At 34.1% G+C, this 25,759-nt stretch overlaps 1 protein-coding gene across 2 annotated transcripts in view; it reads right to left on the minus strand.

Moving 5' to 3' along the window:
* The window catches only part of LOC118193927 (uncharacterized), a 53,946-nt gene that overhangs the window by 5,801 nt on the left and 22,386 nt on the right, over nt 1-25,759 (minus strand). Inside the window, exons 3-6 of one of the 2 annotated variants that reach the window (XM_035365089.2) lie at nt 19,348-19,418; nt 12,460-12,598; nt 3,677-3,886; nt 984-1,091 (exon numbers count right to left, since the gene is read on the minus strand). In XM_035365089.2, coding sequence (XP_035220980.1) covers nt 984-1,091; nt 3,677-3,886; nt 12,460-12,598; nt 19,348-19,418 — 528 coding nt within the window. The remainder of the gene's footprint in view (nt 1-983; nt 1,092-3,676; nt 3,887-12,459; nt 12,599-19,347; nt 19,419-25,759) is intronic. The other variant, XM_035365096.2, reaches the window with a different exon arrangement.

Raw genomic sequence — 25,759 nt, forward strand, 5'->3', positions numbered from 1 at the left:
TCTTCACTACTTTCTTATAAGTAGTCATTCGATTCCCAAATGAGGTCATCTTTGACGCTGTCAATTGCATTTCATATACTAATGACTTTAAAACTTTTGATGATGGTTTCCTTTGAGATGCTGTCTCATGCCGAGAAGATCCAGGTACACACTTCAGCAAGTGATGCTCGTGCATTGAATATCTCAAAAAGCACACGTGTCTTTCTTTGTTGTAGACAGTTTATCTTTGCTGTTTCCACCCATTATGCATGCACTTTCCTTGCACTCTGATTTCCTTCACTAACAGCATATTTCCCAACTCACAATTTGAATGCTGGTGTGTACGAGTTGTACCTCCTTATTGTGACTCACACGTGCACTAAACACTACTTGTGACCAGCAATGAGTTAAGGAAGGTAGCTTGATCATGCATGGCATGGATGGGTGCAGACATTTTATGAGTGCATTTTATAAAAAAAAAAAAAAAAAAAAAAAAGGCTGCAGATGTTAGGCAGTTATATAGGGATGATGGTAATGCAAAAACCAAAATTTTTCTGTTAAATGACATCTTAATTTTGAAATTGGCATAAATATTATTCATTTTGTTAAAAATATAATTATAAAAGCATTCTAAACCGATGGCTTTTTTTTTAATTATTATTATTTTAAGAAGTTTACAGTCAAACCTTCTTTAACAGACATTAAAACTTTAGTGGGTGCTTTGTATATTAACAGGCAATTAATTCCTGAATCCTTAGGCCCTCAAAGTAGGATACCAGTGTCCTTCCTGCTAATGCAGAAAAGCTTTAGTCTTCTCAGTGTCCATGAAAGAAAAGTTAAACTGGACTTGAATATCAAAGCTGTATACATAAAGGGAGCAGGAGTTCTTTTTCATTTACGTACTATGTCAAAATATAACTTTTAATCCTCTAATAATATAGTATTTTAATGCTTAATATTTTTTCTTATTTAATGTAAATATTGATAATATCAGAATATCTTACCTCGGAACTCATCACTACAGTTTGTTTTTTTGAAGGAAACCATGCATGTACTGGTAAGTAGTAACCTTGTTTTAAACGTTCTTTTAATTTTTCTTGCTTGGTGTCATCCTGTACATATTTTTAAAAAAAATAGTCTGTTAATTTCAAAATATTAAAAAGTATTTCAAAATTCACCCTATTAATTGACATAAAATTAATGTTGTAGCATAGGAATAACACAATGCATTCAAATCAGACTCTGTGCAAAATACATTTATAATTTAGCTAAGAATTGTCTTATGATTATAGTTGCTGTTTAAATGATTGGGTTTGGAAGTTATAAAGTTTTTATAATTTTCTCTGTCTTTACAGTTTCTGGTAAAACTTATTTCAAAGAAATTAAGTTAAAACTCTATTAGAAATCATTATCTATATTATCTTGATTTATGAAATTTTCTGATTAACTTTTTAAATGTAACCCTTGCACCAAAAAAAAAAAAAAAAAAATGGGGCAGTTCTATAACTCCCGTTCTACTGGACCAATTGTCAAAATTAATTTAACTTGCCTTTTCCATACCTCGAAAGTGCGACTTAGGATATATGTCAGATTTGTATATAGCATTGTTATAACATAGGTATTTTGACACAAAATCGGACTTTTTGTGGAAGAAAAAAAAAAAAAAAAAAAAAACCAATGGTTTTTCCATATTTCAGTTCTACAACTTAAATTATGCCAGAGTGCCAATATTGTAAAAATCGCACGAATAGTTTTTAAAAAATTTGCTCACAAAATTCTAGCTCTTCCACGTTAATTGAATTTGGTCTATATTTATTTATATCTCTTTGTTATTTAACTTATTTGATGCTTGCTTTCACATTTGAAATTTAAGTTCATTCCAAATAAAATTCGCCCATTTTTTATGATTTATTTTAAAATTTGTATTTTTAAATAATTTTTATAAATTTTTACCATCATCTTAAAGTAGATGTATTTCTAAGCATATCTGCAAAAAAATTAGATTTACACGAAGAGATATACACATATTTATGTATTGGCGTGTTTTGAAATTTGGCATATTTGTTACAAGCCATAATAGTGCCAAACGGGCTTTATGCATTTTGTAAAAATTATTTGAAAGTATGAAAGATGTACCTTTTCCCGTTCAGGCACAGAGAAAAAAAGGGAAGGGGAAATAGGTTGCCATACATTAAGAAGTTCGCCAAGTGAATTATTCTTGGCGCAAACTGAAAAATGCACCAAGATAAGATTTTTAATTCCTTACTGAAAATTGCAAAATTTAATATCTAGGGATAATTTGAGTCTTAGAGTCGAAATATGGAAAAACATTGATATGTTATTTCGGAAGAAGTCTGATATGTCAAAATACCTATGTTAGAATAGTGCTGTATATAAATCTAATATATATCCTAAGTCACGCTTTCGAGACATAGAGAATGCAAGTTAAATTTCTACAATAAGTCCAGTAAAACAGGAAATACAGTCAAAAGTCGTTAATTTGGACACCCATAATCTGGAATGATCTATAATCCGGACCTCAAAGCTAAAAACTTTCTGCGCATGCGCCACGTTGGCACAGGCGTTTTACGCGTGCGCGTAAGACCTTGATTACTGCGCGTATGCGTGTGCGCAAGTGCAGAATACGTTTTCGCCTGCGCGTTTAATGTATAACGGACGGTGTAAGCTCTAATTATCTATTTCAGTTAATGTTAATGATTGCGTTGTACCTTAATCTTCGAATTGGATCCCGCTTATTATATTTTGCAGACTGTAAGAGCAATTTTATAAAAGTAAACTTGAACTTTCGATTATGTCAAATAGAATTTCCGATGCTGGAACTTCCAAAGGATCTACAAAACGAAAGTATGTTTCGATGTCCAACAAACAAAAAGTGGAATTGCTGCAAAAAATGGATAAAGACATGAAGAATGTGACAGAGAGGTCAGTGAAAACGAAAAAATTTCGATTGACAAGTTAGTCGGTATTCTCGGCACAGCAATTAACGGGACTTGAACAGCGGAACTTTGTAACTGAACAAGAAATTATGTCTGTTTATAGAATTAAAGAGAAAGTATTATCACATAAAACGAAGCAACTTAAACAACTTACATTGAAAGAAATGTTTAATAAAATAAACAAATAAATATTAAGCTTCTTTTTTTTTTTTTTTTTTTTTTTTTTTTTTTTTTTTTTTTGTAAATTTTGATACCCTTTAGATCATAAATGTTCTTTATTTCATAAATTACGGTTTCATATTTTTAATTTTAGAATTTCTGCATGCCATCTTACGAGATTTAAACTGATGATCTATAATCCGGAATCGCCGAAGTCCCGACGAGTCCGGATTAACGACTTTTGACTGTATAGAACTGTCCTTCCCCCCCTCCGAGGTGTACCTTTTATTTATGTGTAGTAAAGGAACTATAATAGTAAATAAGCTATAATTCAGCTCTGATGTTGATTTTTCTAAATTGAAAAACCTCATCATCATCCAAGAAAAAATATACATACATTAAACTAAACTTTAAAGCATCTTACGTATGCAAAATGTAAGCTATTTTAAAGCTTGAGATAAAAGGCCATTGCTTTCTCTTGCATTAAGGTATAATACTACTAGACAAGTAGTTCCCAGAATAGTTTTAAGGCACATAAAATTGAGGATTATTTTATTGAAGATGTTTCTAAAACTGTGTACCTTTTCTAAGGTATTAGGTTTTATGCTTGTAATGAGAGATGGTTTAGTAACTTCAGAAACAGATAGAGTGATTGGTGGGCAAAGACTGCTCTCAAAGACTTGTGGGTGGAAAAGCTGATTAACAGTTTCAGGTGTAATATACTTTCCAGTTTTGGCTAACCCATTACATGCTTTACAAAACTTTGCAGTGGAGATCCTCAGACTGTCTTCCTGGAAAAAGATGGGAAATGGTTGATTACTTTGTTGTCAATTATTTGAATAGAAATCATATATTGTAAGAAAAGATTTAACTCTTTTAAGACATTATTCATTGCAACTACACTCTTTTGCAAAAAAATCAAAGCTCGATGAAGGAAGTGGTTGTTTTTGATGAAATTGAGTATGTGTATAGCTCGTACACAGATAATAAAATGATTAAAAAATCAAGGTCATAGTACCTGTTCACGGCTCACAATCACCCATTGAGTGTTGAAATTAGTAGTTGGTCGAACCGCCCTTGGGGAAAATGCATGCTTGAATTCGTCAAGGCAAGGATTGGTAGAGGTTATTAATGTCATCCTGCGACACATTCTGCCAGGCATTCATCAGTTGTCGCTCCAGATCTGCAATATTTTGTGGTGCCCGAATCTGGCGACCTACCATGACCCAGACATGCTCTATTGGTGAAAGGTCTGGTGACCATGCTGGCCAAGGAAGAGTATCAACCCACGGAGACAGTCCAGAGATATGCGAGCGGTATGTGACCTGGCATTTTCTTGTCGGAAAATGGCCCCACGCAGAATGGTATCACCATATCGTTGAGCTGTTAAAGATGTACGGAGGATAACTAAAGATCGTAGAGACATTAGGATTTTTGGAAGCACGCAAAATGAAAAATTAGCAACGCTTTCACTGGGAATTGAACCACGGACCTCTGGAATACGAGCCCAGCATGCAGACCACCACGCGAAGAAGGTGGGAGAAATACCTTATAAGATGACCTGCTGTCATACGAAATAGCGCCCCACACCATCACACCAGGATATGCCTTTGTAAAACAAAGGCTGATTGCGACTGCTAGCCCCGTCCTCTCCAGACATGAACACGGTGGTCATCTGCTTCAAGAATGAAGCTGGGTTCATCGCTGAGCACTATACGATGCCAGTCTGATGGCAGCCATGATTATCGGCTGCGACACCACTCCAGATGATTCCGCCGATGTTATGGGGTCAAATGCAAACTTCTTAAAAGCATCTGTAAACGTAACCCCGCCTTAGACAAGCGCCGTGAGAGGTATTGAAGTGGCTGTACTGCGTTGAATAGTCGACAATGATACCGTTGAGGAGGTTCAGGCATGGCAAACATCATCCTATCTTGCTACTGATTAGCCCTCTTTGTTTCTCATCTGCATTAACATTTTGTTAAAGTACCAGTGGCTTTAAAAGAGATTACTGAGGTAATTATCATAATTTCTGGCTGCATTTAAAAAATAAATTAACTAAGGTAAGTTTTTAAACTATAGCTATATTTCTGGCCAACTGGCTGTAGGAATTTTTTTCCCCCTTCACATGTATAGCCTACGGGCATTTTCATACACACATAACATATGGGGTTCCCCATATGTTATGTGTGTATGAGACTATTTCCCTTAAAAAGTTGTGCACAAAGGCATCCCTTCCTTAGGCAGATAGCCAATGAGTGCTTTCCCTTAATCAAATAAACCAATCGAAATTAAATTTTACATCTTCCTGGAATTGCTATTTGAGGGTATTTGCTCGAGTTTGTGAGGATTTAAAACATTAGAACTGTCAGGATTACGTTAACACTGTAACCTACTTTCTTCCTGCGTTAATTGATCAGCGCACTGAAAAACCATAAATGGCACTGGAACAATACACGTATAACGAAAATTGCCATCGTAAAACATTTCCAAAGAAGATTATTATAAAGTACCAACGGACTCTTCTTGGAAGAGGTTACTTCCACAGGTTAAAAAAAAAAAAAAAAAAAAAAAAAAAGTCTTCCATCACAAGTGGGTGGTATACAATAATGCTGCAGAATTACGTAATTCCAGAATTGCAGCAGCGAAATGTTTTTAATGCATTGTATGGATGCAAGATAGTTCGAGGACCATTTAAGGGAAACTGGCTCCCATTCACGTTACAAACATGGAGCAAAGTAAGCAAACTGTGCAAGTTAGTGCTATTAATTAGTATGCTAATTTTGGCAAACGATCGCCAATGAAAGACATGAGACTTAAGAAAAAGTTAACTTCCGAATAAGGCGGCCTAAATTTGCGAGGTCTTGGCTAAGTGAGGAGTGTTTATTTACTTGCAACCTATATTGGGGGGGGGGGAAAAATTTCGGCTCAAAGTATACGATTTTCCCTTTCGACTAATCTTCCATCGGTTAAAAAGGACATAAACCGAAGTATTCTCTCTTAGAATCCCAACCTAGGAGGAAGCTAAACAGTTAACCAGGTACAGCAATACCTCTTTCCCCTGCAGTACTACAAAGGTGATGGCATAGCTTCTTACCTGTACCTGTCTAACTTGCATGAAGTCTGTAATAATTTTTAGCTTATGTCTTCCAGTTTTGCATGTTTTAATTAATTTTTTAAATACGTGAACTTCAAATGCTTTATTTATTACACTTCTTGGTTCTTAAATGTAATCGCAACCACCTTAGAAGTCGCCAGATTTTCAATATGTGCCAAACTCTGGCAACCATGAGCATAATGATTCTTCAGGCAACTATGCTCATAAGAAATCCTTCAGTCAAGCAACGTCACCATTTTCCGTATGCTTTCTTTTTCTTGTTTTCCAATGGCTTTTATAAACAAATCGTGGTATTTTATGCCGTAAACTTCATTTTAAAATATGTGTTTGTGGAATTTGCCAGTAATGTATCAAAATACGGTAAAATTTCTTCAGGAACACAGAAATTTCACGCAAAATCTCTAAAGAGAACGAGATGCGTTTGATAGACAGCCGCCTGCCAATGTTTGAAGAATGTCAAGTCTCTGCAATTCTGTGCTGGTTTTTTTTAACAGCAAATAGATCGTTGTATATTCGAGGAGAAGAATAACGAAAAAAAAAATTACAGAAAGATTTTGGAGACGAATGCGTTTCATTTTTTTAATATATCAGGTGACATTTAGTTAAAAATTTTTATTTTGAATTCCTAAAGTGTGTTGACTTACAATGAAATGTTATGACACAATGACTAGAATGTAATGTTTGCCGACTTGCAATAATTATTGATACGTCTGGAATCATTTTGGAAAAAAAAAAAAAAGTTGCGGAAACAACACTGTCGCCCTTGATAAGTAACTTTTGCTCTTTCATCTGTACAAAATCGCCAAAATCCGTCAGGTGGTTTCATTAGTACGTAAGTACCCTCTTCTTTTCCATTTTTGTCAAATTTTTAATTATAATTTCAGTCTGAAATTATCCAATGCAAAATAAAAACGGTACTCTTCTGTTTTGAGGGCCGTAAAAAAATTGAAGCGAAAATGTATGCGCAAAAGCGCCAAATCTAGCGTACGCGCTGGTTTCAGATTGCATAAGTTTATATAGTTCCATATTTCTTAAGACGCCATTGAAATACTAGTTTAATTTTTAAATCCTTTTTTGATATCCTATGGATTTAACAATTTGGGAATTGCCCATGATGAAAAGTCGGCAATAGAATTTTGGGTAAAGTGCAGAATCACTCACTGCTTGACGCTTTTTTAAGAATTGCACATACTCGGTATCCATGTGCACATCGACCTATTTTCACTTTAAAAAATCCTAGAATGGCACTGCGCACCCCCTTGACTTTATCTATGTACACATCGATCTATTTTCATTTAAAAAGTGAAATAAAATTGACAAAAATCCAATTGTTTTTACCCTTGTAAAAAGCGGCAAAGAAATAAGTGAGCGATTCTGCACTTCTGAATTCCGATTCTGAATATTTCCAAAGAAAAGGCATCATTCATTATAGAAAATTACGTTTGAACAACCAGCGAGATGAAATTATGATTTAGCCATAAGTCGGTAGCGAAATAGCGATGCAGGCATCCATTCAGTTATGTTTAGCAATTTTTATATAAATTACAATAATGATCTGAAATAGTTATTGACTCTTATGCTTCCATTCAGTCATCTTTAGCCTTTTTCATATAAATTATAATAATAACAAAGTATTATATGAAATTAACCTTTCATCTAAATTAAAACATCAATCTTAAATAGTTATTTACTATTATACTTCCTTTCTTGCTGCAATTATATTAGGGTTGCCGCAATTATTTTTGGCAGCTTTGGCATCAACAATAGTTTGGTGATTTTTTTACGACCCTAGAAACCGAATAGTACCATAAAAACTACTGAATGTTGTTTCAAAAAAAAATTTTATCTAAGGCTATAGTGAAAATTTATGATATACTCGTGTTCTAGGAACCCATAAATAAAATTGTAATTTTTGAAAGTATTATTCTCGAACATGAAATAACTGATACAGAGTAAAGTTTAATGATTTAATTTTATGTTAAAATGCGCTTAATATTTTCATTAAAAATCATATAAAGATACAGTGTCTCAAAAAAGTGATGGGACACTTGTGCTTTACAAAAAGAAACTGTAATAAAATAAATTTAAAAAACATGTAAAAACTTTTTGTGGGTGTGTTTCATATTTAAATTTAGTAACAATTATTACATAACATACATTTTTTCAAAATATTAAAATATTAATTTAATAAAAATACAATTGTTTAGAACGGAGCAAAAAATGGCTCACATAAGTGATGGCACACTACGTACTATGCAACAAAAATCGTCTGAAGTAAGCAATAAAAATATCTTTTGGGGTATTTATTTTTACTCAAAAGCAATTGGCAATAATTTATAAAATCGTCTGCAGCATTTCTCTCCAGTTTGTTTTGGAGTTTTTGTGTTTTTTTAGCTCTGTGCAGCCATGAATGCTAAACGAAAAGAAACTTTGCCTGAAATTCGAAAATTAGTTATTAATTTGCATATTGAACGTGGAAAATCTATTAGAGAAATAGTTAACTTGAGTCCTTCAACAGTTTTCAATATCATTAAACGATATAAAAAGAATCATATGATCCAGGATAAAAGAAGACCTGGCCGACCATGAAAACTATCCAATGAAATAAAGCGAATTATCGTTCGAAATATTAAAAAAAAATCCAAGAATGAGTGCTCCTAAAATTGCTGCCTGATTTACAAGCATTATATGGAGTAATTGTTAATCCTGAGACTATTAGAAAACTAATTCGATTTGCTGGATATCACGGTAGAGCAGCCAGGAAAAAATTCTTCGTATGTGAAAAGAATAGAAAACTCAGACTGGCTTTCGCAAAATCCAACATAAATAAGAATTCTGATTACTGGAATGAAGTTATATTTGCTGATGAGAGTAAATTTAATGTATTTGGTTCTGACGGTAGAATCTTGGTGTGGAGAAAACCCAGGGAAGAATTTCGCAAACAGAACTTGGTGCCAACAGTAAAACATGGTGGAGGAGGAGTTATGGTATGGGGGTGTATGTCGTCCGCTGGAGTTGGTAATCTTGTTTTTATTGACAGTATAATGGATCAGTACAAGTATATTGACATTTTAAATCAAAATTTGAAATCTTCAGCACGAAAATGGAACCTTCATAACGATTTTAAATTCTACCAGGACGATGACCCCAAGCACACTGCTTTGAACGTTAGACTCTGGCTGCTGTATAACTGTCCTGAAATAATAAAAACACCACCACAATCTCCAGACTTAAATCCCATAGAGAATATTTGGCAAGAATTGGAATCAAGAATTCGCAAACACACAATTTCTTCAAAACAAGAATTAAAATCGGTGCTTTAAGAAGAATGGGGTAAAATCACTTCAGAAATCACAAAAAAATTAGTGGAATCCATCCCAAGAAGATTAAATCATGTTTTAAAAGGAAAAGGAAATCCAACAAAATATTAAAACCTTTTAAAAAGTAAAATTTTTGGATAAATATTTGATGGAAAAGTAAGTGAACACTTATGACGACATCACTTATGTGTGCCATTTTTTGCTCCATTCTAAACAATTGCATTTTTATTAAATTAATATTTTAATATTTTGAGAAAATGTATGTTATGTAATAATTGTTACTAAATTTAAGTATGAAACACACCCACAAAAAATTTTTACTGTTTTTTAAATTTATTTTACTACAGTTTCCTTTTGTAAAGCAGAAGTGTCCCATCACTTTTTTGAGACACTGTATATCATATACCCGGAAGGGATAGCACATGATATCCTCTCCGGGTATATGAAAGAACTATTGCATAAAATGTGATATTCGAGTTCGCTGATCCCATGCCATACCATGTGAAGGCAAAATATTAATTAATATTTGCATTATAAGCAAGAATTATGAAAGAAACTGTGCCATATCTTAAGAACTAAGAAAATAATTTTTTTATTTTGATTTTTATATTTTATCTCCGTCAAAAAAAAAAGGAAGAAAGGAAAAAAAAAAAATCTGAAAGCTTTCAGATGTTATATTACGCGCAAAAGGGCGTTTTTTAACTTTTTGTGTGTTACCTTTATTTATTAAATATGTTCTTCGCACTTAAACCATAAAATTCAATTCAACAGCAATATCGCAAAATAATTTAAAAAAAGCATCGCTTTAGATTTTCCGATACACAATCTCGGGCGCTGGAGATGAAAAAAAAAAAAGGTTTTTTCTTCTTTTTTTTAGCTTAAAAGGGCTATTAATGTCGTTTTGGCATTTTGCGTCCATTCACTGTAAACGGCTAATCACTTTTTAAATTATTGCTACCAAATATTAGAGCCCTGTATTATATTTAAAGAAATTAAATAATGAAGAAATCTGCCTAAATGTATATATGTTTCTCGCATTGTGATAAAACAACGGTACATGGAGCCATCCTTATTTTGAACAACGTATGTCTCCACCCGAATACGGGCATCTGGAAGCCAAAATTTGGAAGTTGTTTTTTTAATCTATTTCATATTTTTTAAAGCATTTATGAGTTTTTGATTAAGATACTTAACGATTTCAAAGTGAGCAATGGAGTGAGCAGAGTTAAAAACAAAACAAAACAAAAAAACTGTGTATTAGTAATTCTAAAGATATGCTCTTTTAAATACGAGGGCCATCCAGGAAGTAGATTACGTTTCCGTCTGTGTCCGCTAGGGGCGGGGCTAGCGCGGCCATCTTGGGGTCAGAGCGTTGCGCAGCTCAGTCTGCATCTAGCCGTGCTAGTGAGAGGTTCGTGCTGTGCTCCGTTCAGATACTGTGACGGTTTGAAATGTCTGCGTTAATTGAAAATCCTGCGAGGTGCGCTCAGTAATAAGGTTTCTGACTGCAAAAAACTGTAAACCGATAGAAATCTATCGGCAGCTTCGTGAAGTGTATGGGGACAACATTATCACTGAAGGTGGAGTGCGTCAGTGGGTCATAAGATTTCAAAATGGCCGAACCAATGTTCACGACGAAGATCGAAGTGGGAGACCCAGCATAGTGACCGCCGAACTTCTCGAAAAAGTCGATGCTAAAGTCCGTGAAAATCGAAATTTCACAATAACGGAACTTTCTTTGAGTTTTCCACAAATTTCGCGAAGTTTGTTGCACGAAATCATCAGCGAAAAGCTTGGTTACCACAAGTTTTGTGCAAGATGGATTCCAAAAATCTTGACAGAGGACCACAAAAATCAGCGAATGGCTGCAGCGTTGAACTTTTTGGACGCTTACCATAAGGATGGTGACTCTTTACTCGATCGCATCGTTACTGGTGACGAAACATGGGTGAAACATGTGAACTGTGAAACGAAATTGCAATCAATGCAGTGGGGGCACACAAGTTCTCCCCAAAAACCCAAGAAATGCATGCAAACAATGTCGGCAAGGAAGATGATGGCGACTGTTTTTTGGGACAGAAAAGGTGTAATTTTGGTGGACTTCCTGGAAAGAGGCACTACAATAAACTCTCAAAGGTATTGCCAAACTCTCCAAAAACTCAGAAGAGCAATTCAAAACAAGCGCAGAGGAATGTTGAGCTCTAAGATCTTGTTGATTCACGACAACGCCCGGCCCCACACGGCAAATGTCACTCGTAAAGTTCTTGAATCTTTTAAGTGGGAGTTGTTTCCTCATCCGCCGTACAGTCCCGACCTGGCACCGAGCGACTTCCACCTATTCCCAGCAATGAAGAAGTGGCTGGCTATGCAGCGTTTTGATGACGACGCACAGCTGCAAGAAGAGGTAACGAAGTGGTTGAAGGCGCAGGCGGCCGAATTTTTCGACGAAGGAATTTCCAAGCTCGTACATCGCTACGATAAATGCCTTAATTTGTATGGTGACTATGTAGAAAAGTAGTATTTGAGTGTGGCTTTCATCTGTATATAATAAAATTTGTTTCCTATACTTTGTTTGTTTTTTTATTCCAAAACGTAATCTACTTTCTGGATAGCCCTCGTATTTTGCGAGTGCTGTTGAATTGAATTTTATGGTTTAAGTGCGAAGAACATAATATTTAATAAATAAAGGTAACACAAAATTTTGAAAAAACGCCCCTCTGGGCGTAATATAAAATCTGAAAGCTTAGTTTCTTTTGGGGGGAGGCTTACTCTATATCATATTACTGCATGCGATACTGGTTTAAAAAGATTTATGATCACATTTTAAGATTGTTTAAAAATGGCAAATAGCTTCATGGAAATTCTAAATTGTAGTACATTAGTTTCAGAAATTAGACTAAAAGTTTCAGTTTTTCAATAAACTTACGGCCAATTTAAGCTTGTCTTCGGCGGATGGATCTCTTACACCCTCTTCTTCATCTAATCTGTTTAAAAGCATCATATAAGGGCTGGGTTCTTCTTTCTTTCTTCTCAGTTTTCTCAAAGATCTATATTCTGAAGTCTCTCTGCAGGATTAACATTTAGATGTGTAAATATAACAAGGTAATACATAGAATTACACTAAGCACTTTAAATTTCCTTTTATCTCTATGTGAAGGTTCTAATTAAAATTCCATCTGATAAAAATTGGCAAATTTTCTTTAATTTCTGTACTAATAAATAAAAGAAAGATCATTCGATATATCTAATTTTACTGGGATTATTATTCGCTATAATAATTAAGCACTTTACTCAGAGTTTTGAGCTGAAGGATGAAAAACAGGTCTGGAATTAGTACTGATAATTCGGAAATTATACTGAAGTTTCTGTCAACCGTTGAGCATGATGATTCTAAGGCTGCTGCAGGCTTTTACCTATAGTTGTCGGGTGCTCCTCTAAGTCGTTTGGCAATAATTTTGTTGTAAGCGCTAATTAGCGTCTCCCCAGGGGCGAAAAAACAGGTCTTAAAGACATGTTTTATTTGTAAAACCAACCTTTGTTGTATTTTCTAATCTTGTATATCATATGAATTATAAGAAAATGGGAAAAAATGATGAACAATTTCTAATAGGGGTTGCAGCTAACAAAGTAGTGAAAGAGCTTCTAAGTGAAGGTATAAGGAATTTCTCTTTTTTATATGTCCTTGCATTCGTGGTGTAACTAGTAGCATGTCCAGCTAGCATCCGAAGATCTGTAATTCGAATTTTATCAAAGGATCGTTGGTTTTTCGGTTAGTCTATATTTTAGGGTATCTCTTGGATTACCACCAAGTTGTTGTTTCATTTATGGTAACCTGAGTATTTGAATGTTACGGAAACCCTATTATGACGTGAATGATTACGTGATTGAGGTGAATTTGACTGATGGGAAAATATTTGTAAGGGCTTATTTATGTGTTGGATATTGGTTAGGAAGTACGTTGCTTATTTTGGGCTTTACACCGTAAAATGCCTACCGGTGGTACGATTAACCTGAAGTTTCTGTACTCTTTAGAGCTGTTAGGAAAGGAAACATTGATTGACTGGTGTGTAAATGAAGCTTTAAATGGCTTCGTTCACCTCTCGGTAAGATTTAAGAATTTGGAAACCAGAGCTCATATCAACACTATGGAAGGTATGTGGGGTGTAATAAAAAGGGATTTGCGAAAAAAATGCCATCGACAGTCCGGCAGTGTTGAGAATATTTTTACTTTTAATTTATGTGGCGACATCAGTATGCAGATTCTAGTATAGATAATTTTAAACAGTTTTTGGATGCTGTTATGGAATTTTGTGTGTCTCACATACCGAAGAAACAGAAATTTTTAAATAAGGCAAGTCGATATTTCCTCTTTGTATTGCGTAGATTATATAACATATATTTCCATTCTTATACTATTTCCTTGTTTGATTTAAAATGCAGTTTATTGAGATTATATATATATATATTTTATTATTACATATATATATATATATATATGTGTGTGTGTGTGTGTGTGTGTGTGTGTAATAATAAAATTCTAACTGTATGTTCTTTTCATTTTTAATGGCGACGGTCTCTTATTTGAAAGTACGTGGAATTAAATACACAGTCCCATAGTCAAGTTGTTTTTCCCGCCTTTTCTACACGTACAGTTTTAGAATGTTCTGGAGATATTTAAAGCGAACTGAATTGGCTGACGTCGTTTCTTGGAAGCTCCGCCTTTCCAGAGGCTATACAAGGACTCGCAAAAGAATATCAGAAGCTTTTCTTTAATGTAACGATGCAGTAAACTTCATACAAAAAGTTATTAGTAATTCTTTTTATTTACTTCGGATATATGATTTTGTAACTACTATTTCTCCTGAATAATAATAAATGGATCCTGTTTTTTAAACTTATCGTCTGATAATTTAAGCTACGACTACATTTATGATTCTTCACCAATCCGGGACAAAAGCTGGTACATCATATATATATATATATACATATTGTTTGGTTTTAATTATGTTTTATTGCATTATGTTTTGGACGTCATTTTACTGGGAAGGGCGGGGGACGTGAACAAAAATGGCGCCAATTTTCGTCGAGGGGTACCTTGAAATATATTTTTACAGATTTTTCATGTTTCTTGATAGGAAAACTGTCATAGACTCTTTAGGGGGTGTTTGAATTAAAATGTAGTGGACTATAATTCGTCACAAATTGGATTGAGTAACTAGATCTTCTCCTTCTTACTCTTCCTTTAAGAGGGAAAGAATGGAAGTAATGTTGCCCTTCCTTATAGCATGCTTTCGTGGTATAATTGAAAGCATGTCTAGCTAGCAATCTGAAGATCCGGAGAGGGCATCACTGCTGTTTCGTACTTCCTACATTGAAAAGGTTAACAGACTCGACCAAAAATTTTATTTACATCTCAGAATTTACTTTTGGGGAGCACGTGATTACGTATTTTGAATTTCTAGTTACCAGCGACGTAATTTTATATGCTTAAATTGCAGATATACTGAAGCAAATGCATCTTTTCTGATGTAAGATATGTTTTGAGTAGATTTCTGGTTTCATTTCTTTTTGTTTTCGAAGACGAGGATAAAGGCCACGTATAATATTATCCTTGTTGTTGCGAAGTTTAGTTTCTCTAGATTGGCAACAAGAAAAATGAAAACGAGTTCGCCTTGATGATGTAACCCTAACGTCTTCTTTTATTGTGAATTAGAATATGGTTAATCCATTCTGGAATTATCATTTAAGTTAGTATGAATTTATTGACTCAGCATAGCGTCCAACTGAAAAAAACTGTTGGAAATTTAAAGTGTAATGAGCTTTTTAAAATAATTTTGCTTATCTTAAGAAATCCTAATAGCAATGCACAGTGTATAAGAAATTTTATAATTGTTATAAAAACAAGAACTAAATAAAACTTTAGTGTGAATAAAAAATAATTGTTATTAGCAAAAACAAGCATACGTGGCAATTGTTGTGAGCAAAATTATGATGCTTCTTTTTTAAAGAAAACAAATTTGCTATTGCTGTTAACGATTTTACGGAAAATTATTAAACTGTAATTTTTCTACAAAATGTTTTAAATTTTTGTTATTTTTTCATGTATGAATATTTTTATACTAATTGAACTTAAATTTTTTATTACTCTTTTATATATTAATTAGGTAGTATTTACGCAATTTATTACTTCAAAAAATCCTTTTTGTGTGATTTTACTGTTTAAAAATTATTTTTGTTGCTGAAAAAAATTGTTCTGAATTTTGAGTTTGTCAGAGACTGGCATGTCTGCGTAAACTGTTATCTCCCAGAAGAAAAATTCAGTTCAACAATTCACCAACTCCTTAGAGTTATCAACATTATCACTGAAGGCTACAACTGCAAGCCTCCGACCGGTGCTATATTCCTCGATATCGCGAAAGCTTTTCATCGGGTATGGCATCGAGGCCTTATTTACAAACTAATCACTCTCAATTTTCCAGATCATTTTATTCGCTTAATAGCCTCTTTTCTCAACAACAGAACATTCAGAATCAAAATCGGTACTGCTTACTCTACCACCAGAGTAATCAATGCTGGTGCCCACAGGGGTCGGCACTTTCACCGTACCATTTTAATATTTATACACAAGATATCCCTAAAGACCCTTCTGTTCATCTTGTACTCTTTGCCGATGACACCGCCATACTTACTACAGCCTGCACAGTTATCGTTGTAAGAAACCAACTCCAAAACTATCTCATAAAACTGGAAAAATGGCTCACCCTTTGGAGGATTAAAATTAACACTGATAAAACTAAGGCAATAATTTTCCGTAAAGGAAACATGAAATACTATCCTCCACCCCCTGAAATATTTGACGAAGAAATAGACTGGATTAATGAAACCAAATACCTTGGAGTCACCCTTGACCAAAAACTTACCTTCAGAACCCACTTCCGGTCCGTAGTACAAAAATTTGAAATCACGACAGCTACTATGCGACCTCTTCTTGGTAGAAAAAGCAACTTATGTAAAAATTAAATTAAATTAACTCTATATCGCTCCATACTTCGCCCAGCCCTCCTTTATGCAGCACCGATCTGGGGACATGCAACTAAAACCAATATTAAACAATTACAAAGTCTACAAAATAAAATTCTACGAGAAATATCAATGCTCCTTGGTATATTCGAAATCTACGAGAAAAATCAATGCTCCTTGGTATATTCCAAACATCTATATTCACAGAGACCTTTGAATCGAACTTATTCAAGAGTATATTAAACGATTAGCGGTCAACTTCTTTTATTCAGTACACACCCACAATAATAGCCTTATTAGTACTCTTAGACACTCCTTGCATCCCAGAGAAAAACATCTGTCCCCAAGTGACATCCTACCCACATAAGAATTACAACCTTAATTGACTTCACGCTAAACTGACTCTGCGGTTTATCACCCGCGGCTACATCTTATAACGACACTGAACTTGCCACCCCCCTTTTTTTCGCCGCCGCTAGTGCAGACCTCACTCTCTTTTTTCTGCCTTCCACACTTCCTTCTACCCTACTCTTTCTCCTCCCACCCGATCCTTATCAGAAGTAGAGTAAAAAGATGCTTCTACATCTTGACACTCCTGAATAAAATACGATCTGTGTGTGTGTGTGTGTAAATGAGAGCCCAGCTGTGATCAACAGCAAAAGAGACATACTGTAGCATGGTAAAGCAAGATCATATGCCCTAAATATAAAGTAGCTTGATTGGAAAGACCAGGTGTTATATTTATTTACATCTGTAGTGTATTTGCTTAAAAATTTAAAAAGAAAAATCTCTAATACTCAAGTTTATTTGAATCGTGTTTTTTAGTTACAATCCACTAATTCTTTTGAGAGTGATACGATCTGGAGAGCTAAATCAAAATGATCGCATTGCAAAGCAGTTCGAATCTGTGTCGTGGGGATTCTTTTGCAACAGCGTTATGATATTTGACTGCCACATAACAGATCCGGGATCGAATCCCAAGGTCATATCATCTTCAAGGGCATGCGAAATTCGCTGTTCCACTTCTCATTGGTGCTAATAGATGGCGACACGAGCAAGCCATGGAGGTAATTCCTACCTTCATGAAGCAAGCGTAGCACCACGTAATCGCTATAAAAGAAGCTGAAAATCTGAGATTGTGGATTTTGATGCAGACTAATTCGATAAATAATACAAAAATTAGATATATATTAGTTTAACTTTTAAATAATTCACTAGAATTCTGGAAGAATTTTAGAACAGATTAACGAAGTGTACAAATTAATTAGTTTAATTTTTTACAGAAAAATAGTGAAAAAGATGGATGTTCAAAATGATATTTTTATGGAAATATATGAAAGTTTTGCCTCATCCCCTTCCGTTTCTATCCAATTTAGGATGATTTTTGCAGGGAAATCTGAGTCAATTGTTTCAAAAATAAACAAAAATCGGTACTTACGTATTAACGCAACCAGGCCAAAATTCGCATAAATTGCGAAATTTGGCAACCTTACGTGTTATACGTAGTTTTGTAAACAGAGCATGTGGAGATTCACAAAATTTTCCTGCATTTTCGTGCAAATTTTTGTAATTTATGAGAAAATAGCAGTCTACATGGATAAAGTGAAGAGTGTGCGCTATGCCATTTTTGTGCAATTCTGAGATGTTTTTTAAGTAAAAATAAGTCGACGTGTACATGGTTATGGCGAATACGGTTTTTAATCAGTGCTAAAAGCAATAGCCAAAAGATTTCCGCCGAAAAAATAATTCTGCAACTTATTTAAATTCAAAACTGGAAGGGTTTAATTGCTATTTTATACTTTTAAACAAAATAATATAAAAAACTGTATTAAAAATTCTCTGTAATTAATAAATGTACATTTTCTTTCTATTTATACTTTTTTACTCAAACTTACAAATAGCGTCAACCTGTTTGCGATAATACGTAAGTACCCAAAAATCTTTATAAAATGAGTTCCCGCATAAAGAAAATTTAGATACTTTGTTCTAGTATTGAAGTTAATATATATATCAGAAGTAAGTTAATACGAATGTAATATGTAGCATATTAATAACGCAATGCTCTTCAGAAAATAACGAATAAATAGTTGTAAACTTAATACAAATATGAAATATCGCATAAGTGTAGACCATTCAACGTGCTTTTTTAAAACTTTATTCAAAATATACATCTTGCACTCTTGAAAAAAGTATAAAAGACTGTAGAATAGTTAGGTTTGCCGAAGTAGGAAACATGAAAAATATGCGATACTTTCGGTTGTATTCGAACTTTTGATCTCCAAATTACTAGCCAGACATACTCCCAATTATACGATAAAAGTATGCGGTAAGGGGAGAGAAACACCTTACGTTGTCACTGGGTGACTGGGGAAGCCGGAATCCAATCGCCAAATCCTGATGGTGACGAATTATCGTCTACCACCGGCGACCCTATTACGTCATTCAGAATTTTTTGAAGAGGGAAACATGAAAAATGTGGAGTGTCATTGATGAAATTCTAATTATCGTTTCACATAAATTTAATCGCATTTTTTCGTACTTTTGTTATCATCAACTGTTCTATAATATACAGCATCTTAGATGAGTATGCATATAATACTCATTTAAGCTGTTGCATAGATGCATTAAATTTCCAAGAATGAAAGGTAGAAAAACGTTTCTGATTTTTTGTCATAGCTCAAATATCAGTTATCTCGTACTGTTTTCCCCTTTTGTGTAATAAGAATGATCTGTAAGCGAAACATTAAGGATTAACTGTAATTTTATTTTAAAAATGGTTTGATGCTATTTTTACCTCGACTTCTTGGATGTCGTTTCGCATTCTTGTGGCAATAGATTCGAAGATCTTTCAAGCTTTGATTTCACCTAGAAATTAAAGAAAATGAAGTTATGTAATCGATTTTAACTGTAAGTTCAGTTAAAATTTATTAGAAGTATGATTATTATCGAAGACATTCGAAATTCAAGTGAATAACAACTCAAGAAATAATCGTGGGGAAAAAAAGGTTCTTTGCAAAAATGTCATTAAAAATAGCAACAGCAACCTCATGCAAAGGCTTGTACGTTAAAGGAGCAATTAGTAAAACCCCAGGATATTTCCAAGAGCTATTAATAAAGCAAAAATATATATAAATGTTTTTGCACTCTTGCAAAAGAGTATTTAAAGCAAAACAGTACATAAAGCAAAAATGAATAAGTATCATTCTGTAGTCATCATTCATTTTTAAAGAGTTGTGATGCAAGACGTTGGTGTATAAATGACTGAATAAATATGATGGGTAGACGCTCAAAATACAGAAGAAAGTGATCAAATCAAAGTGTAGTTCTCTTGTATGACTATCCAACGCTAGCTATCTCCAACATTTACATGTACAAAACTTGTCAAACTGCGACTTGATATAGTGCTAACGAGTATATCATCTTACTACCATATATTTGCTTATATTATTATTATTTTGCTTCTCAACATTCTACACTACAGCTGTACGCCTCTAACAAGGCAGTAGTTGAAAGGACGTAGTTTCATAGTTTCACAACCAACAATTAGGTCAAAAAACAGTCATGAGTTGGATCAACAAGCAACTAGGGGGGAAAATGCACTGAAAGATTTTTTACTTTTTTCCTGTAGTACAGTCAAAAGTCGTTAATCCGGACTCGTCGGGACTTCGGCGATTCCGGATTATCGATTTTTCCGGATTATAGATCATCAGTTTAAATCTGGTAAAATGGCATGCAGAAATTATAAAATTAAAAATATGAAACCGTAATTTATGAAATAAAGAACAATTATGATCTAAAGGGTATCAAAATTTACAAAAAAAAAGCTTAATATTTATTTGTTTACTTTATTAAACATTTCTTTCAATGAAAGTTGTTTCAGTTGCTTCGTTTTTTATGTGATAATACATTCTCTTTAATTCTATAAACAGACATAATTTCTTGTTCAGTTACAAAGTTCCGCTGTTCAAGTTCTATAATTGCTGTGTCGAGAATACCGACTAATTTGTCAATCGAAATTTTTTCGTTTTCAATAACCTATGTCACTTTCTTCGCTATCGGAAGCGAATTATAATGACGAGGCATTTGATTTAAATCATATCAAAGACGGAGTACATCGAGATGAAATACTACATTGAGTAAGCAATTATAAGCCAAATAAAATAAAAACATCTGCTCTTAAGATAAGGATAGTGCTGACAAATCAACTTCCAATTCATTGCACGCCGCCGCGGCGTTAAAGATAAACAAAGGATATGCCTTTATCCATTTTTTGCAGCAATTCCACTTTTTGTTTAATGGACTCCGAAAGATACTTTCGCTTTGTATATCCTTTACATATTAGTAAATATATATCGAAAGTTCAAGCTTACTTTTATAAAATTGCTCTAACAGTCTGCAAAAAATAATAATCCGGATCCAATTCGAAGATTAAGGAACAACGCAATCTGCAACATTAACTGAAATAGATAATTAGATAATTTTAGCTTAGCTTATCCCGTCCGTTATACATTAAACGCGCATTCGTAAACGTATTTTGCGTACGCGCACACGCATATTCGCAGCGGTAAAGGTCTTACGCGCGTGCGTCAACGCGACGCATGCGCAGAAAGTTTTCAGCTTTGAGGTCCGAATTATAGATCATTCCGGATTATGGGTGTCCGAATTAACGACTTTTGACTGTACCTTTGAATCCGAGAAAAATCAGTATAATAGCTGAATACCTCGTAGGTGCCGTCGGACCACGATGAAAAGAGCGAAATGGTTATTTGCAACGATTAGATCCATTTAGGTACTCAAAATAATGCAAATTATGCTTGAATACATTATCAAGAACTGAGTTCCGAATTAATTAACAAAAAATCAGCCATAAAGAGCCTCAGCAGATATATTTTAGCAAGAGCTTTTATAAGGTTTTTTAGTTAGTTAATTCTAAGCACTGGCCCCCAGCCCACCTAGCAGGCGAGGCCTGCTATATGGCTATGAGGGGACAGACCATTCCAGCAACAAACGAACGTTAAGTAAAGAAACATAACAAAATAAATGTTTACATAACGGAAAAAACTTGATAAACATCTGGTAATAAGTTCAGCTCATACAACCACTCAAAACGAACATAAAAAACTTAAAAGAAAGAAAACAAAAAGGGCTACCTTCCCCCCCCCCAAAAAAAAGTAAAGAAAAGAAACAAAATCAAACACATAAAGCAGATACATACTTTCCAAACACTATCGGTGAAATTAGTATATAGATATATCTTTTCCATTTCTGTGTTTTTTCCTAAGTTTTAAATCTTAAATTTTACTTTCAATTATTATCAATCAAATTTTCTTTATATTATCAAAATTCATCTTAAATTTATAAGTTTACTTCAATCACATCTGTTTTCAATATGATTTTCTGCTTTGTTATATCTCGATACCAATATTCCTCTTATTCGCATTCATAATTTGCATAATTTCTCTTGCAAATTTCCTAAACAGTTTATAGTTACTAGATAAATCTCCAAACTTTGTAAATTTTCCTCTAACACTTGCTGTCAGGCAACAGTCCTCTACGAAGTGCTCTGAATGGCCGAATTTATTACAAACTTTACATATACAGTCAAAAGTCGTTAACTCGGACACCCATAATCCGGAATAATCTATAATACTATAATGCTACAAATTTTCTGCGCATGCGTCACATTGACGCATGCACGTAAGACCTTTACATCTGCGAATATGCGTGGGCGCAAAATACGTTTACGAATGCGCGTTTAATGTATAACGGACGGTATAAGCTAAGCTAAAATTATCTAATTCAGTTAATGTTGCAGATTGCGTTGTTCCTTAATCTTCGAATTGGATACGGCTTATTATTCTTTGCAGACTGTTAGAGCAATTTTATAAAAGTAAGCTTGAACTTTCGATTATGTCAAATAGAATTTCTGATATATATTCACTAATATGTAAAGGATATGCAAAGCGAAAGTATGTTTCGAAGTCTATTAAACAAAAAGTGGAATTGCTGCAAAAAATGGATAAAGGCATATCCTTTGTTTATCTAAACTTTAACGTTTGTTTATCTAAACTTTACTAATTCAGAAGTCAAACAACAAAAATCAGCGTTATATTTACAAAATTTTCACAGGACTAGTTTCGATGGTTTTTGCGGTTTTGCAGCTGAAGATGGTGGTTCGGTAAAACCATCGAAACTAGTCCTGTGAAAATTTTGTAAATATAACGCTGATTTTTGTTGTTTGACTTCTGAATTAGTATTTATTCGGCGTGTTATTGTGTCTTAATTATCTAAACTTTGTTTATCTTTAACGCCGCCGCGCGCAATGAATTGGAAGTTGATCTGTCAGCACTATCCTTATCTTCAGGGCAGATGTTTTCATTTTATTTGTAATTCCTTACTAAATGTAGTATTTCATCTCGATGTATTCCGTCTTTGATATGATTTAAATCAAATTCCTCGTCATTATAATTTGCTTCCGATAGTGAAGAAAGTCACACAGAGGTTATTGAAAACGAAAAAATTTCGATTGACAAATTAGTCGGTATTCTCGACACAGCAATTACAGGACTTGAACAGCGGAACTTTGTAACTGAACAAGAAATTATGTCTGTTTATAGAATTAAAGATAAAGTATTATCACATAAAACGAAACAACTTACATTGAAAGAAATGTTTAATAAAGTAAACAAATAATCATAATTGTTCTTTATTTCATAAATTACGGTTTCATATTTTTAATTTTATAATTTCTGCATGCCATCTTACCAGATTTAAACTGATGATCTATAATCCGGAAAAATCGATAATCCGGAATCGCCGAAGTCCCGACGAGTCCGGATTAACGACTTTTGACTGTATTATTTTCCTGGAGGTGGAACCTTTTAAGTAAACAGAGAACCTTCCATGCACAGTGAGAATTTGATTGACATCTACATCTTCTAAAATTCGCATTTTTTGCATAGGTTTATGAGGTATTTTCTCCTTCTTTTCAAGCATGCCTTCGTGGTGTAACGGTCAGCACACTCGGCGCATATTCAAGAGGTCCAGGTTGCTCATTTTCCCCGTCTCCCGCATCGAAAAAAAAAACTAATGTCTCGACATGTTGACAGATAAAAATTTTGGTGTAAAGCAACCGTTGTAGAATGCCAGACAAATTCAGATGTGGTCATTTTTCAGGTTAGACGGGAGCCTTTTTATTTTTCCCAGCAATCCCTCTAACCGTGATTTACAACATACACTGGTCATCAAAATTAAAGGATACTGACAGAAATATAACGTAACTGATACTTAATGAAAAATTATTAACAGAAATTTGTACAAAAGCTTTAGTTAACATAAATTACAATGTTTGACGGTTGATTATTAGGAAAACATTTAAATTAAAACCAAATTTATGGAAATTGGGAAATGATACAAAAATTGAGTCACATTTCGTGGAAATTTCCTTTTAATATGGTGCTCGGTCACCTTGAACTACGGCACTTTATAGGGTTCTGCTTATTTTTACCAATAATTATTTTATTTTATGAACCTATAAGGTATTTCTCCCTCCTCCTTACCGTCTTTTTCTGAAAATAAGACATCCTCCGAAAATAAGCCCTATCGTGATTTTCGGAACTTTTTGTAAAATAAGACATCCTCCGAAAATAAGCCCTATCGTGATTTTCGGAACTTTTTGTAAAATAAGACATCCTCCGAAAATAAGCACTATCGTGATTTTCGGAACTTTTTGTAAAATAAGACATCCCCCTAAAATAATCTCTAGTTAAAATAATGTGACAAAAAGGATTCGTTAAAAAATGCTGTTGATTTATTAAGTATAAGTAATAATATGTTTAGCTTTTCTAATACTCGTATTTCAGAGAAATGTTTGAAACAAAATATTCCGAGAAATTAATTGTTTACCTCTACAGTTCGTTTCAAATTAATTCTTGGAATTTATCTTAACCAGTTCACCGTTTGCCCCGAGAGAGATACGTTCACAGGAAAGGCATCGTCATCCGTTAGCGTCAGCAGACTCTCGTCAGGGTGAAATTTGGGCTGAACCGTAACCCCCGAGACACATACGACGCAGCGACCTTTTTCCAACCCCCACAGAATGAGTCGAAAATCGAAAGGGGTGATTGATGGGTAAAAAATTCATGGGACAAAATAACTGATAGTGATGTTTCTAATGCACTACGAACAGGCTGCTTAGACAAGAAGTATTCATTTAACGATAGCTATATCGCAAGACGTGAGAGATTCGGACCAATGATTCAACAGGAAATGGATTTGGAAGAAAATCAGAATATAATTCAGAATTTTATTTATGACGATGTTCCAGAAGAAGATGACATGACTGTAATTGAATAAATTTAAATTTCTGTATTCTGTGTAAAATAAATATTAAATAAAAATGTATAAATATGCTTTTATTTTTTACCCTCCCCCGAAAATAAGCCTTAGCGCGTATTTTGGACCAAAAAAGAAAGTAAGACAGTGTCTTATTTTCGGAAAAAGACGGTAGCATGCCTTCGTAGTGTATTGGTCAGCATGCTCGACGCGTATTGGAGAGGTCCGTGGTTCGAGTCCCGGTGAGGGCATTGCTCGTTTTTCACATCTCCTGCTTCCAAAAAATCCTAATGTCTCTCCAAGCCTTTCCTGAATTCTCTTATTTCCTCTCCAGGATCTTTCGCGTTTCCTCTCTAGGATGTAAATTGAGTAGAATGAACAAGAGTATTTATACTATTGGAGTGAAAAGGTTAGACAGTGCTTGATTTCTTTATTGCGAGCGCATGTTTGTTTGTTTCTACCAGCTGTGAATCTTTAATAGCGGCTACGCATTCTTGCCATCAAGCTAGTATCCTGCCGGTGTAGGTTTTTTGAGTCAACCTGTTAGTTCAAATTGAATTGTGTAGTCTCACGCTACTCTTTACCTTTAAATTTAGCGTTGCACTATCTTTTAAGTTCTCACCGCAAGTGTAAATGTTTTGTATAAACACGTAAGGCCGTCTGGTAAATAGTTTGGGGTCAATAAAAGAGTCTTTTACACCCTTTTTCAGGTTGTGTTCATCTCAACGCCTGTGAGAGAATTCGCCAGGTACGACACTTAATTAGATCTAGTTATACTGTATGATAGCAAAGAAAATTAGATCCTACAACTTCACATCTTGATTTCATAGACTTTAGCAAAGTGTTGATCATATCTTGTATAACTACACGCC

The sequence above is a fragment of the Stegodyphus dumicola genome, chromosome 3 (genome assembly GCF_044657685.1).
Source record: "Stegodyphus dumicola isolate Sdum_Otavi_A_Nest chromosome 3, ASM4465768v1".
Classification (NCBI taxonomy): Eukaryota; Metazoa; Arthropoda; class Arachnida; order Araneae; family Eresidae; genus Stegodyphus; species Stegodyphus dumicola.